Source organism: Benincasa hispida, chromosome 8 (genome assembly GCF_027475165.1).
Source record: "Benincasa hispida cultivar pf3 chromosome 8, pf3_genome.v1.1, whole genome shotgun sequence".
Taxonomy (NCBI): Eukaryota; Viridiplantae; Streptophyta; class Magnoliopsida; order Cucurbitales; family Cucurbitaceae; genus Benincasa; species Benincasa hispida.
In genome coordinates, this window is record NC_143485.1 from 37,482,718 (window position 1) to 37,499,524 (window position 16,807).

The 16,807-nt window shown below is 34.6% G+C and overlaps 1 protein-coding gene across 1 annotated transcript; it reads right to left on the reverse strand.

Moving 5' to 3' along the window:
* Positions 1-2,086: 2,086 nt before the first annotated feature.
* Positions 2,087-4,378, reverse strand: LOC120083801 (cyclic dof factor 1-like). The gene is made up of 2 exons (XM_039039680.2): positions 4,157-4,378; positions 2,087-3,616 (listed from the first exon to the last, which is right to left on the reverse strand). Exons 1-2 carry the CDS (start codon positions 4,262-4,264, stop codon positions 2,432-2,434), a joined length of 1,293 nt encoding a protein of 430 aa, XP_038895608.1. The 5' UTR covers positions 4,265-4,378; the 3' UTR covers positions 2,087-2,431.
* Between the last annotated feature and the right edge of the window lie 12,429 nt (positions 4,379-16,807).

The following is a 16,807-nucleotide window of genomic DNA, read 5'->3' on the forward strand; positions in this document are numbered from 1 at the left end:
GGAATCAAATTTGAAATTTATCTAACCCAAATTTGACCCGTTTGCAGATTATAATTTGAATCAAATTTTCTAATTTGATAAGATTTCAAATTGATAGGTTTGTTTTCAATATATATATATTTTAAAATATTAATATTTTCTTATTGATAGAGTTATTTTATTATTATTATTATTGTAGGGTGGGATGGGGAATCGAACCTCTAACCTCGAGGTCAATAGTATGAATACAATACCAGTTGAGCTACGTTCTTGTTGACTTGGGTAGAGTTATTGAAATCAATGTAGGAAAAGGGAGAGAAAGAGAGAAAGGGAGAGAAAGAGAGAAGATGAAATTCATCGGTAATTATACAAACCTCAAGAGTAAATGGTTGATTCAAGTGAAGTAAATTTATTTAAAGGCAGTCTGTGAAGTATATGTAAATTATGAGGATAAAATATGTATTTGATTTTATTTCTATTTGATATGTATGGATAAATTAAATCTCGCATGTTACCCTTGAAGTAGTTCTTTACCCACTCCAAAAATCTATTCACCTTCTTTGTTTTCTTTGCTCTTAGACTTTAATATAGTCAACTAACATAGTTAATTAAATATAAAAATACCAACTTATTGTCACGTACAAAATTTCTCAAAATGTTAATAGCAAAAAGAATTCATGAAACTTGATTAAAGCATAAGTGGGAAATTGAAACTTTGGAAAGCCACATAGTAATTGAAACAAATCCAAAACTGTAGAGATTAAATTGAAAGTTTTAAAAACTACAGAAACCAAGAGAAATTGACCCAAAATCTAAATGTTAAAGTGGAGAAAAAGAAGAAAATAATGGCAACTTACACTATAGGGCAGTTAGATTTGATTGGCAAGGGTTTCTAAAGGCTTAATCAGACAGTTTTGTACGAACATAATGATTATTGACATATAAAGTAGTTCCAAAACCTTCCTCATTTTCCCATACCATCTAACATAAAAACCACAAATTTGGTGTAACTGTTAGGCACTTGCACTTGTGTTTGTGGCCTCAAGATCCATGTTCTTTGCTTACACTTTTTATGGTGAATTTCCTAGTGGGGTTCCTCTGTTTGGACCAAAAAACCAATCTTTTTGAACTAACTCCCATTAATGGTTTTACCTACAAAGCTGAAATTAGGGATACACATGCCAATAAAAGGGTCATTTCAAGTCTCTCTTTTTTTTTTTTGGGTCATAAAAGAGAAAAAAAGAAAAGGAGCAAAAAGTTAGAAAGCAAAAGCAAGAGACAATTCCAAAAAGGATTCATGGCATTATGTTAATTTGGGTCCCATTTGAACAGCTAGCTCATCTTTTTATATAATAAAAATGTGGCTATCATTTGCTTCTACCTTCTAAATATCTCACCCTGTTTTCTCCCCTTTCTCTATTCATTACCCATCCTTTCATTCTCTCTTTGTGAAGAGACTCCTGTGCAAACTTTTCCCTCTGCATTTATGATCCATTTTCCCCACTTTACCATTTGAAAATTCAAGCCCATCTTTTCATTATCCTCTTTCACCTCTCTTTCTAGTTCGTACTACTGATATAATATAGTCTAGCATTAAATTGAATTATGAAGTCTAAAGTTAATATGTTGGAGTTCGAAAATCTATATAATATTAAATTATTTGATAAATTTATAAACTTCAATAGTAATTACTATTAAAATTGGTAGACCAAACAATCCTCTTTCATCTAGCGGGGGGAATAACAATATAGCCCACAAACTTGTTGGATATAAAAACAACATGAAGAGAAAAAAAAAAGTAGTACAAAAGAAAAGGTTCAACTGTCTGCTTTCTCAATCTTATCCTATTACAGCTGTTGTGATAAGAACTTTTGGTGCTTAGGCGTTAAATAAAGCCACACAGTAGAATCACTTTTTGTTGCTTATATAATTTGGCTTTTTGAGTCTTTTTGCCATTTCTCTTTTCATCAATTCTTTCAACTTTTAGGAAGATACTCTCTGCAGTGGCTGTGTGGGTTGTCTGAGGTTTATAAATCAACTGATAAAAATAGAGGAAAAAGAGATGAAACTTTTGTAGGTCATAAGAGCCAACACAAACAACAAAAAATTTCTGCAAATCTACGTTAGTATTTCACATCTCTATATATAGCTGTACATTAGATGGTTAAAGAAAGAAACCAAGCTCAACAATAAGTGAAAACAGTTAAAAAGGGGAATAATATTATAATTTGCATTTCTTAGTACTAGTTTGGCTCTACTGCTGAGAAAATTAGGTAACCGATGGCTCTTTCCTCCTCATCTTTGTTTCATTTGGCTCACCAGCTACCTGATACTCTCTAATTCAAAGGTTAGCAAATTCTGACTCACTTTGAGTGAGCTCAAAATCCCATCTTCATTCTTCTAATCTACATGAAGAGTTTTCCACCGTTGACGATGACGATGACATACACCTTCAAGAGCTCTCATGAAAGACGAGAGATCTCGACAAGGCTGCAGGATTTGCCTGCAAAACTGAGGAGGTTTCAGTTACTTGAACTTTCTCATGGCCTTTAGGTTGAAAGGTTTTGAACAGATTTTTTCCTCCAGTGATTGATTCATTCTTTATTCCAAGTGTTGCCCATATGGAACTTTTTGCAGCCTCACTAGGGTCATCAATCCTTAAAGTCTTTGGAGTCAAGACGTGTCCATTTCTCTGCTTAACACCCTCTTCTTTACTTGAAATGGCTTCTTCTTTGGCCATTTCATTGTCTCTTTGATGTTTTCCCAGTGTTGAAGAAGCTTTAGAGTCAGGACCCACAGATTTTTCAGGTTGTGGTGAAAACCATGGAGTGTTCCATGGTCCTGGAACCCCACAGTTCCAAGCAGCTGCTGGAAAAAAGGATAAGGGAAATCCTGGAGGGCCAAAAGCTGGTGGAGGAACTGATGAATTCCAAACAAAAGGCCATGGAACTCCAGAAATACATGAAATTTGAGAAGGAAAGCCATTGATTTTCAATTCTGATGAACTTTGAACTGCCATAGAAGATAAACTCGAGCTTTTGTCACACCCTTGATCAGATCCTCTCTCTTCAAACTTCTTTACCCCATTACTCAAAACTCTGTTTTCTGCAAGGTTTAAAACAGAGCCCACCACAGGATCAGAACTCGGTCCATCCGAATTAAAACTAAGGATTCTGCCATTGTTACCAATGAATTTTGGTTCGTGGGTTCCATTTGGAGTCTCAATTCGAGCAGCTTCAAGAGCATCAGAGATTGTGATGTGACGGTAATAAGAAGCAGAGTTTTTGCTTTTCCGACGACCGGCTCCTACCGGCACGTTCCTCATGGTACCACCGGCGGTCCAGTATCTTTGACAAGCTTTACAAAAATGGCGAGGTTGATTGACATTGTAATTGTTATAGTAACAGAACTTTGTCTCCATACTTTTGCAACGAGGACATGGAAGCAATTTATCGGGCTTCTTTAGGGTTTTCTCTGAATTAGGTTTTTCACTCTCTGTTTCTCCATTAATAGGCGTCGCAGTTTCTTCATCTATAGATGGCGTTTTGGGATTCACGCTAGCTTCTTCCCCTCCCTCCAGATTTGTTGAATCATTTGAATCATCAACAGGTTTCTCAGGATCATCAACAGCATCGTCCTGAAATCCACAAAAGGAAAAGAAAGTTTTATGATCCATATAGACGAAATTAAGTCAATCCAGTTTCTGTTTTAGTTCATTGTTAAAATCCCAATTGAGAAAAATCTAAAGTTAGAAAGCCCTTTTTCCTTTTCGAGTAAATCAGTAACTTTTTCTCTGTCAATGATTGGAAAACTGATTGAAAAACAGAGGAAGAAGAATTCGCCATAACCCAAAAACTTCAATTTCCCCCCAAAACATTTATGGATTCCAAACAGTATGTATAACCAAAGAAAAACACAAAAAAAAAAAAAATTATTAAAAAAAATCCAAATTACAGATGAAAAAAGACAAAAGAATTGAAGGATACATAATCAACCAAAAGTAAAAAGCAAGGAAGGAAAAAATGGGTTTTTATTCAGGTAGGAGTAAACCGAAGTGAAAAAGTAAAAACGACCGAGAATTTTATAAAGCATTTGGTGAATTGGGGAGCAGTCGGATTGAAGAATAAGAGAACTTCCATAGAATTCTATGGCGTCCTCTGTTTAGAACAGTCTGTACCTTTCTGGGTTGTGCATGTTTGTCAAGAATCACCGGAGCTTCGCCCTCGTCGGAAAGTGGAATTTGACGGCCAAAAAGCTTAATAGTAGGATCTTTAGAATCGAACATAATTGAAATTCTTGGAAGAAGAAGAGGAGGAGGAGTTGGGAAGTTGAAAGTTGAAAGTTGAAAGAAAGAGGAGATTTTTGGGAGAGTTAAGAGCAGGGGAAGGAAGTTAGGGAATGAATCCGTTAAAAGAAGGAGTGGGGTGCCACGTAAGCGAGTGAATTTGATTGTGAGCCACAAGTTTATGTGGACACAAAGATTTTCTTCCATTTTTCTGATTCTGGGTTGCACCAAAAGTTGGTGCACCCGATACCATGCCCTAATACACACTTGCCTAAGTTTGGGTGCCGCCTTCCACGTGGACTTTTTTATTTGGTTCTTTTTCATCTTTCATTGTCTTTTGCTTTTTGCTTTCACTTTTTTTAAAAAAAAAAGAAAAAGAAAAAAAATCACTTCTTATTTTTCCTTTTGGAGCTTGCTAAATATGTCGCACCTTCCCCCCCAATGAACTAATTATTTTAAGGCTAACTTATAGATATATTAAGAAAATGGTTAAATAATGGAAAATACTCATGAAGTTTGGAGCACATTTCAACTATATTCATAATTTTTAAAAAGGTCTTATAGCATTAATTCCTTTGACCTTTTGAAAAACTTTACAACTACTCTTTACTATTAGTAAGGAATCATTTTATTCATAAATAAAAAGGTTTTGACATGTGCGGGCTGATTTTTAGGTTGAAGAATAAAAGTGATATAAGGAAGAAGGGGACGCTACTAAGTTAAGAAAACGACAGTACATACAAGCAAACCGGGCAAGAGGATGAGATGGCTTAAGAAAAAAGGACTATTTTGATTTTGAGCCAAAGTAGCCCAATCGGCCTTAGCCTCGAGCAAGGATGATGTCGAGACCAACTCTTTCCATTTGGTAAATAGAGCATACTACAACCTATTCAAGCCTTGAGAAGAGAATAGTTTGGGTCAAAAGCCTAAACTAACCTCCTCAACCAAGGATAAGACCGAGCCTCCAAATTTGATGAGTAAGGCATTTTAAATGCACTCATTTGGCTCTGGAGTAAACTTAATATAACTCAAAAACTTAGAGATATATGTTATAGGTCAGGATTTAACTATAAATACATTATTATGACTTCAAAAGAAGTAAGTTCATTTTAATACTTAAATTATTTACTAGTTGCACAATTGCACTTTTTAACTTAAATATCAGAGTTTATATGGCAAGCACACACTGACATATAAATATTTCTATTTTGTAAGTCACGTTCTTCCCTAAATTTCAAATTTATAGGGTCAAGTACTTTTCCATATACATAATTTACCATCAACACGATATAATACAAGAATTTAGTGGATATCTCGAATGTTTTGTATGAGTACTCATAAACTATTTTCAAATATATCATCAATTAGTTAAACACTTTCTATTTATTCTATTTGTGGGGTTGAAGCCTTTAAGTAGTTAAATGTTAATATATATTCTGAAAGTTTTACTTCACAATAGTTCTATTTTTTTTAATTATTATTGTTTGTAGTAGAAGTATTGAGAAATTTATAAAGAGTCAAATACATGACAGTTGGCTGCGACACTGCCACATGGTCCATCAAGGTCTTGACACTTGTCCACTTAGTATAAAATATTCCCAATCTTCCACTTATCACTAGTCTCCCAAGGTAGAGGACTGTTTTCCTCATTTTTCTTTTCTGATCCTTTTATGGAAAAGGCCACAGAAATCTAATTTTATACCTTGAACCATAAACTAAATTTAAGAAAAAAATATATATATAGTAATGTCGCAAAATTATATAACTTCGAACCGAAAAAAAATCAAGTCGTGAACAAAATTTAGGCTAATCAGCGCACATACCAGCAATGGAAGAGGCAATTTGAGAGTAAAATCATAACACCTTCAAATTTAAGGTAAAGAATCTTATAACATGTATTAAAGGTTAAGTTGCAATTTAATGAACTTGAAAATTCATGGAAAAAATTTATACGTGTAGGTGAAAAGATGATATTTCTTTGAAGTAAAAAGCAATGTCATCTACTCTTAACAAATCAACTAAATGGAAAGTGAAGCAAATATGATTTCAATGGTTTTTTTTTTTTTTTTCAACTCTTTACAACAATCTCTTAATAAACATGTAACAAAATCTACATGCTATATAAGTAGATCTACATTTAAATTTTATTTTGAGAAGAAATCTATAAAAAGAAAGAGTCTCATCTTCTTGTAAAAGCCTTCAGTAAAATTTGTTCCCTCTTCTCGTGGATTTAGGCTCCATTGGCCAAATCACATATATCACTTCTTCTTCTCTTTTTCTTACTTTACCTACATGCTTGAAATCATCAGTTTATCTGGCAAAATTGCCATAAAACACAAAGAGAAATGAAGAGAGGGTTGAGAGAAACCTTCAGACATAAGTTCAAAGAGAGATTGAGTAATTTTACTAAATTAATTTTTCAGCTCGTTATCTCACTTTCGGTAGAGAAGTGGAAGAGTTTTCACCCACGTGTCCATCATTCAGCTTGTCAACAAGGTCTTCCCTCTATCTTTCATTTCACCAACCTCATTTTCATTATTGGATCAGCTATCTTCACTTCTTTGGGCCTAAAATCAGATTTAAAGCCCAACAAAGTGGTATCAGAGTACAAGACAATCAAGAAGGTAATTCTTGGAGAATCAAGAATTCAAGATTCAGCGTAGTCATGGAAGTAGCAAGGTTTGAAGTGGAGAAATTCGATGGAAATGGTACAAAATCAGAGCCATCCTTGGCCACCAAAAGACTCACAAGACCCTTCTTGATCCATTTACTCTACCAAATACAGTCACTGCTCAAGAAAAGGAAGATTGGGAGCTGGCAACTTATGGTACTTTAGTTCTAAATCTGAATGACAATGTTTTGAGGCAAGTCCCTAATCAAGAGACATCCTACAAGATTTGGACTAAGTTGGAAGATCTATATGAAACTAAGGATCTTTTAAACAAAATGGACCTAAGGGAGAGGCTCTTTACATTTAAAATGGACTCATCAAGATCCCTTTTAGAAAACCTTGATGAATTTAAGAAAATTGCTTCTAAATTAAAGAACCTTGGGGAGAAAATAGGTAATGAAAATGAGGTTTATGTGCTTCTAAACTTTCTACCGGACTCCTACAAAGAAGTAAATAACGCTTTGAAATATGGAAGGGACTTTATAACCACTGATGCCATCATCACAGCCTTAAGAACAAGAGAACTTGAACTACAATTAATGAAGAAGGAACAACCTAGTGGTGAAGGGTTGTTTGTGAAAGGAAATTTTAAGCCTAATCACTCTGAGGAAAACAACAGCATATTGATGAGAACAAGCGACAGAAGATTAAGTACAAATATTGCAAGAAGAAAGGTCACCTAATCAAGGATTGTTTTATTCTTAAAAGGAAGAATCAGGAAAAAGAGAAAGAAGCTAAAGGCAAATAGCCTAAAGCTTCAGTTGTAGAAGGGTCCCATATCTACTCTAATGCACTAGCTTCAACATGAGACAATGCCAATCATGTAAACCCCCTAGGAAAACATAATTGAGTCTTGGACTATGAATGCACCTACCATATGACCCCTATGAGACCTTGGTTCAACACCTACAAGGAAAGTGATGGAGAAATGATCTATATGGATAACAACCAAGTTTGTAAAATTGAAGGGATTGGATCAGTGTCATTAAAATTCAAAGATGGAACTGTGAAACTCCTTAGAAATGTCTGACATGTGCCACATCTCAAGATAAATTTGATTTCCTTGGGAATGCTAGATGCAGTGAGGTGTGAACACAGAGGAAAGGGAGTAACTCTTTGAAGGACTGTGAAGTTTGATGCGGAAGTGGGATCGATCCCAATTTTCAAGTCTCACGGATAACTAAAACCGAGAAACAAAAAATATGCATTTTACAGAAAATTACAACATGTTTTTAGAGATTAAATAGAGAGATTAAGGGAATTTAGGGTTCGAAATTATTTACCCTTGAAGAACCAATTCTTCACGAATTCCTTCTTGATCTGGTCACAAACACTTCGAATCTCCTCGAACCAAAAATTGCAATCCAAGATGGCCACCACCAAGAGGTAATCCTCTATATTCTCCATAGGGTTTAAGAATCTAAGGAGTTGTAAGCTCTGAATCTTTTTGGGGGAGGGAAATTTTCTTGAGAAGAAGTTTTCTTTGAGAGAGGATTTTATAGGGAAGAATTCTGAGAGAACATGCACTATGTGAATCCAGAGAGAAACAACACTAAGAAGGAGATTCTGCTTTCGTCTCTTAACAGCCCACGTCTCATTAAAGAGAGAAACTAGAGGAGAGAGTTATAACTCCCTCCTTAATTAAATTAAAAAAACCAATTTAATAAATTATTTAATATATATATATTAAACTATATATTATGTCAAATATAACATATATAACCTATAGTTTTCATGTTATATCAAATACAATATAACCTATAATTTGAATTCTCTCAATAATTTACAGTATTTAATATAAATCAAATTTATATTAAATTTATTATATGGCTCCAATTTGCATAATTAATAATTGAATCATATTCAAATATTTATTTCCTCTCAAATAAACTTTATTTTATAATCTATCAAATACATTATATTAACTATATCATATATAATTAAATTAAATTAATTATATCATATATAATTAATTCTCTTAATTAATTTGAACAATTCAAATTAATCGACAATTAATTCTCAATAATCCTAGTTGAGCTACAAAAGGGGCCTTATGGACTTGTAGAAGCTCCAATGTCACTTGAATAATTAATTAAACTCCTTTAATTAAATTAATCAACATCCATTAACTGTCGGTCACTCCATTAAATACCAACAACTGCACTCTTCGTACTATATATGTATTTCTATATTCATTGGATATAACCAATCAATAGTGCGATGACTCTTCACAAATTTCTCGTAAGTATAGTTGGGCCAAAATTACCGTTTTTCCCTATAGTAACATCTAACTCTTTAAGTACCACTGATCCCTTTAATGAACAATAAGTCATAGTCCAACTATGATCAAATCCCTCTTTGGCCAAGAGAGGATGTGGAGCCACATTGTTCAAGCCCTGAAATCAACCTTTAAGGGAGCAATTATCCACTCACCCCAACATTAGGGAATGAGTGAATTCTGTCTTGTGTATGTTCCTATATCTCCAATAAGACGAATCCCCAAAATAGTAGGTTTATTGAGTCGGCAATCTGACCACTCTCACCTATACAAATCAAAGACTGCCTTCATAGGCAGGAGTTCACAATTCACTCAAGATTCAGGTCATGACACCTATGGTCATACTAGTGAAATGTAAGTCTCTATTATTAACGACATTATATAATGAGACTAATCATTTTGTGGTCCGGTCTTATACAAACCTCTTTCATTCAGATCATGACACCTATGTTTATATATATGATAACCAACTTATCAAATAATATATATATATATATATATATATATTAAACTATATATTATATCAAATATAACAATAACCTATAGTTTTCATGTTATATCAAATACAATATAACCTATAATTTGAATTCTCTCAATAATTTATGATATTTAATATATATTAAATTTAATTATATGAATCCAATTCACATAATTAATATTTGAATCATATTCAAATATTTATTTCCTCTCAAATAAACTTTATTTTATAATGTATCAAATACATTATATTAACTTTATCATATATAATTAAACTAAATTAATTAGATCATATATAATTTTAATTCCTTCAATAAATTTGAACAATAAATCATAGTCCAACTATGACCAAACCCCTCTCGGGGCAAGAGAGGGTGTGGTGCCATATTGCTCATGAAGGATCCCATTGAAAGGAAACCTTGAGCGGAAATGGGATCGACCCAAATCCCATTTTTACACATAACTAAATTTTTATAGAAAAGAAAAAAAATAGTTTATGCGTTTACAAAATTACAGCATGCTCATACGCATAAAACTTAGGGTTTTAGAATACTCTTACTTTTGAACACTGATATGGAAAACCCTCGAACTAGAATTGGGCACTACCACGAAGGAGATCTTGGTAATCTCAGGCTGAGAACCTAGGAGGTGTGAGCTCTAGTGATTTTGGTGAGGAAATGGAAAAAGATTGAGAGGAAGGAGGGGATGAGAACAAAAATAAATTTTCTTTTTCTCTAAGAAATCACTGAACCTTTTTGTGCTTTCTTAGGAAGATAAGGGAGAAGAAGATTAAGAATTTCCAACCACCCACATTTTACGTGGGTGGACAGAAAAGTAGGAAGGGAAGTTAATTCTCTCCAATTAATTCAAATTAATAAATAAATAATTAATTTAAATTAATATAATATAATTATATATATAATAATTAATTTATTATATATAATTATATGTTATATCATATATAGCATATAACTTATAGTTTCAATATTATATCACATACAATATAAGTTATAGTTTCTTTTCTCTCACATATGGTATTTAATATAAATCACATTTACATTAAATTCAATTATATGAATCCAATTCACAAAATTAATATTTGAATCATATTCAAATATTTATTTCCTCTCATAAATGATATTTAATATAAATCACATTTACATTAAATTCAATTATATGAATCCAATTCACATAATTAATATTTGAATCATATTCAAATATTTATTTCCTCTCGTAAATAATACAATGTATCAAATACATTATCACAATTATATCATATATAATTAATTTCCTCAATTAATTTGAACAATTCAAACTAATCCAAAAACTAATTCTTATTTAGTCCTATTGAGCCACCAAGGGGACCTCATGGACACAAAGCTTGAAGCTCCAACAGTACGTGAAAAATTAATCAAACTCTTTAATTAAATTATTAACCATCCATTAACTGTCGGGTACTTCACTAAAGACTGACAGCTGCACTCTTCGCATTACAGATATATTTATGTGTCCATTGGATATAACTAATCAACAGTACGATGACCTTTCACAAATTGCTCGTAAGTATAGCTGGGCCAAAATTACCATTTTGTCTTTGTAGTTACATCTAACTCTTTAAGTACCACTGATTCCTCTAATGAACAATAGTTCATAGTCCAACTATGACTCAACCCTTCTCGGGCAAGGAAAGAATGTGGCGCTACATTGTTCAAGCCCCAGAATTAGCCCTTAAGGGAGCAATTTATCTACTTACGTCGAGCTCGGGGAAGGAGTGAATTCCTTCTTGTGTAGCTGCATTCCCAGCTTCCCAATCAAACAAATCTCCAAATTAGTAGGCTTATTGAGTCGGCGATCTAGCCACTCTCACCCATACAAATCAAAGAACTGCCCTCATGGAGTTCACAACTTACTCAAAATTCAGATCATGTTACCTATGGTCATTTTGGTGGAATGTAAGTCTCTATTATGAATGACGTTATATAATGAGACTAGACATTTCGTTGTTCGATGTTATACAAACTCTTTTGTATAGAATATCCCCACTCACATTTCTATACATGAATGATCAGGATTAGATCATTTGTAGCACTTTACAACAGTTGTAACGCCTACAAAGCGGTCCATACTCGTAGTGTCACCAGGATAAGGTACCCAGCCGTATCCATATACTATAAACCATTTAGATTATCACTTAAACATGATACACCTGTATGTCTCCACATACATGTTTAAGTTACAATGATAACCATGGATGTTAGTTTATTGGTTTGTGGTTAATGCAACTGAAAATGGAATAAAATATCATTTATTTTATTATATAAACAATGAGTTTGTGCAAAACATTTACAAACCATAGGACCCTACGAGATTTAAGGCATCAACCCCAACAATCTCCCACTTGACCTAAAGCTAGTGGGGTGTACAATAATCAAAATACAAAGTACACAAATAATAAACTAAGACATAACATGCACCCAGTACAAATCTCCCATTTGTCCTAGTCTAAATGTGGTCTGTCCCACAAACCCATACTCTCTAGATGACCCTCAAACACTTTAGCCGTGAGAGCCTTTGTAAGCGGATCAGCAACGTTGTGCTCCGAAGCTATCTGCGTGAAGATCACTTCCCTTCGATGCACAATCTCTCAATTGAGATGATACTTCCGCTCTATATGCTTTCCATGCTTGTGACACATAGGCTCTCGGGAATTAGCCACGACACCATTATTATCGCAATAAAGTGTGATGGGCTTTGACATGTCTAGAACGACTTCCAGATCAGTTAAGAATTCCCTGAGTCAAACAACTTCTTTAGCAGCTTCACAAGCCACTATATATTCAACCTCCATGGTGGAGTCAGCGATGTACCCTTGCTTTGTGCTTATCCAAACTACGGCCCCTTCATTAAGAGTGAATACTGATTCTGATGTGGAATTTCTAGAATCCTTATCAGTCTAAAAATCAGAGTCCGTATATCCTGTAAAGATCAAATCCTTAGAACCATACACGAATATGTAGTCTCTCGTTTTCGTAGATACTTGATGATTATTTTAACGGCAGTCTAGTGATTTAATCCTGGATTAGATTGATATCTACTGACTATCCCCATTGCATAGTAGAGGTTAGGTCTAGTACATAACATCGAATACATCAGGTTGCCAACAATCGATGCATAGGAGATCTGTCTCATTTCCTCAATCTCTTGAGGTGTCTTAGGTCATTGTTCCTTAAATAATGTAACTCTGTGCCTGCAAGGCAATAAACCTTTTTTGGAGTTCTGCATCGAATACTTGACAAACATCTTGTCAATATACGACGTTTGAGATAGAGCTAGCATTATGTTCCTTCAATCCTCAAAGATCTGAATACCCAGAACCAACTGAGCTTCTCCCAAATCTTTCATTTACAATTGGGTCGCTAGCCAGTTCTTAACCTCAATCAGTAAACCTACACCATTCTCAATGAGTAGAATATCATCTACATATAATACTAGAAAAACTACTGAACTATTAATGATTTTCTTATAAACACAAGACTCATCAATATTTTGATGAAATCCATAACATTTGATCACAGTATCAAACCTTATGTTCTAAGATCGAGATGCTTGTTGCAGTTCATAAATGGACCGATTAAGCTTGCAAACCTTTTGCTTTTGACCTTGGATTATGAATCCCTTAGGTTGTACCATATAAATGGTCTTCTCAAGATTGCCTTTTAGAAAAGCAGCCTTGACGTCCATATGCCAAATCTCATAGTCATAATATGAGGCAATGGACAAAAGTATTATGATAGATTTGAGCATGGCAACAGGTGAGAAAGTATTCTCATAGTCAACTTCATCAACCTGGGTATAACCCTTTGCCACTAATCTAGCTTTAAAGGTTTGCACCTTTCCATCAGCACCTTGTTTCCTCTTGTAGATCTATTTACAACCTATAGGTTTAACCCCATCAGGTTGATTTACAAGATTCCATACGGGATCGAGTACATAGACTTCATTTCGAGATCAATCGCTTTGATCCATTCATCTTTGTCAACATCCTCTATTGTCTTTTTGTAAGACAATGGATCCTCAACTTCACCATCAGCTACTATAGTCAGGATTTCTGTTAAACCCATATAGCGAATAGGTGGGTTTGACCTTTCGGATGATTCTACTTCAACATATGGATCCTCAACTTCACCATCAGCTACTTCAACATCCTCTATTGTCTTTTTGCAACCCTCCTACTACGTCGAGGTTCCCTCAACACTAGGTGGATTTGACCTTTCGGATGATTCTACTTCAACAACTCTTATTGAGGTACTAAGTTCTTCAGCAACTCTTGTTGAAGATTTAGTAGTTTCTTTGGAAATTTCATTCCACACAATTTTACTTCTAGGCTTGTGCTCCCTTATGTGGTCTTTTTCAAAAAAAAAAAAAAGTAGCATTTATTGATACAAACACTTTGTTCTCTTTTAGATCAAAGAAAAGACCACCTCTCATTCCTTTGAGATAGCTTACAAATAGGCATAATCTTGAACGTGGTTCCAATTTCTTAGAATTAGCATCAAGCACGTGTGTTAGGCAATCCCAGATTATGAAATGATGTAAACTAACTTTATGAACATTCCATAATTCTAAAGGTGTTCTAGCAACACTCTTGGATGGAACGCAGTTTAAGATATATGTTGCAATCTCTACTACATAACCCCAAAACGAGTCAGATAAGGAAGCATAACTCATCGTCGATTGAACCATGTCCAACAAGGTTCGATTTCTCCTTTCTGATACACCATTTTTGCTGAGGTGTACCAGGTGCTGAGAATTGGGATACTATTCCATGCTCTATCAAATAGTTATGGAATGTTAAATCCATAAAATCTCCACCTCGATCAGATCAAAATGTTTTAATCGTTCTGTTTAATGCATTTTCAACTTCAACCTTAAATTCTTTGAACTTTTTAAAAGATTCAGACTTATGTTGCTTTAAATAAACGTACGTATATCTTGAATAATCATCTGTAAAGGTGATAAAATATTCATAACCTCCCCTAGCTTTGACGTTCATTGGACCACAAAGGTCTGAATTTATTAGCTCTAGAGGTTCTCTAACCCTGTGACCTTTTCCAGTAAATTGTCTTTTAGTCATTTTGCCTTCAAGGCAAAACTCACACACAAGTAAATACTTGCTTAGAAGTTTATTCTTCACCAATCTCTCAATCCTTTGAGATTGATGTCTCTTAGTCTTAGATGCCAAAGATGGGAATTTTCTTTAGGAGAAATTCTAAGCCTTTTATTTTGAGTTACTGTAGTCTTAAACATTCTATGTTATGGAGGGCATTAGTTGCTAATGATCTTAGCACATAAAGATTGTCTTCTAGTTTTGAAGAACAAGTATCAACACCATTCCTAGAAATAAACAATTTATTTAAAAGAAAGTTGATATTATAACTTTGTTCAATTAAACACTTTACATAAACTAGATTCCTTTTTAAATCAGGAACTACAAATACATTCTTTAAAATAAGAAATTTATTCTGTAAAGTCAATCGGAGACCTCTCACTGCCACAGTCAAGACGACATGCCCAGTTCTAACTTGCATCATCATCTCACCAGCATCTAGTTGCCGCTAGAAACTAATTCCCTGAAATGAAGAACAAACATTGTTAGTGGTCTCAGAATCTGTAATCCAGGCAGAATCATCATTCTCCATTAAGCAAGTTTCCAAAAAAGGTAAATCAGATTTACCTTGCTTGGCCTTCTTCTTTTCTGCCAAGTTTGGGGCAGTTCCTCTTCCAATGCCCATCTTAGTTGCAATGGAAACAAATTCCCTTTGTGGCCTTGATCAATTTTCTGCCTTTTTGAGCAGCAACTACAGGGTTAGCTTTCCCCTTTCCACCCTTCTTCTTCTCCTACTTTTTGGTGCCGGGGGAAGAAGGTATAGACTTAGTCCCAGAGGTCGACCTAGACTTAGTCCCAGAGGTTGAACCTCTGTGGAACTTCTTAGAAGAGAAGCAATATTTGTTTTACCCTTCTATTCCTTTCTTTTCATCATGGATTGAAAGGTCTATAGCTCATTGAGCAGAGTGGTCAGGTTGTAGTCAATCCTGTTCAAAAAAGCATTGCTACGGAAATGTAGGAAACTTTCTGGTAAAGATTCCAAAATGAAGCTAACCTGACTGGCTACATTAATGCTTGACTTAATCATCTCCGCTACGTTGAAATGGACCATCATGTTGAGAACATGTTCTCGAACAGATGCCCCTTCTTGCATACGGGCATTGAAGATGTGTTTCAAAGCGTCATGCTTGAGCTGTGCAGACGGTTGTCCGAACATTCCCCTCAAGGACTCCATGATCTTACGAGCTGTGAGCATGGACTCATGCTTCTTGGCCAAGACATCGTTAAGACTTGTCAAGATATACGCTCAGGCCTTATCATTTTGCCCGTATCCAATGCTCATAAGCTTCCTGAATGTTTCAAGGAGCATTAGGAGCTGGAATGGGAGGAAAATTCTCCACGAGGAAAAAATGAAGATGATCAATATTGTGTTTATGGTGTTTTTCCAACTAGCATAAATTTCACTCGTTAATTTATCCACGACAAGAAAATTTAATGCAACGGTAACCATAATAAAATTGTTAAAAATCACAAACTATTTTCAAATTAGTTTAATTTGCATTAATCATTTAAACAACCAACCAATTTTAGCAATGATGTTTCAGTGAGACAGGACAAAAGTCATAGTAGGGTGATCAGATGTCCTTTCACTGAAATGAGACATTCTCAACCATTAGACAGAAACGACACTTTGTTACTGTGACTAATAGTCACCGTTGTTCGGTCCATAATTTGTTAACTTGCTTAACAATTCTTGTAAGTGTAACTCCTCATTTTAGGTTCTAGAGTTCCACCCCAATGAGTCAATCGTAGGGAAAAACCGATTGGGACATGAAACTAAAGCTACCTTATCCATTTCTAGAGATTGAATAAAGCGTCATGCAATACTGCCATACTCTAGAGGGACACCCACGATTCCACGAGGTGATGCATGAAACTTTATTTCAACCTAATGAGAGAGACTGAGGGATACGTCCTGCTCCCACTTACTATAAACACTCTCTCCATTCA

What these genes read in the sequence shown, in the direction of transcription:
- LOC120083801 (XM_039039680.2), bottom strand. Translation starts at nt 4,264, where the DNA reads ATGTTCGATTCTAAAGATCCTACTATTAAGCTTTTTGGCCGTCAAATT. An exon ending in AACATGCACAACCCAGAAAG is followed by an intron (nt 3,617 to 4,156) that starts GTACAGACTGTT and finishes TGTGGATTTCAG; the next exon opens with GACGATGCTGTTGATGATCC.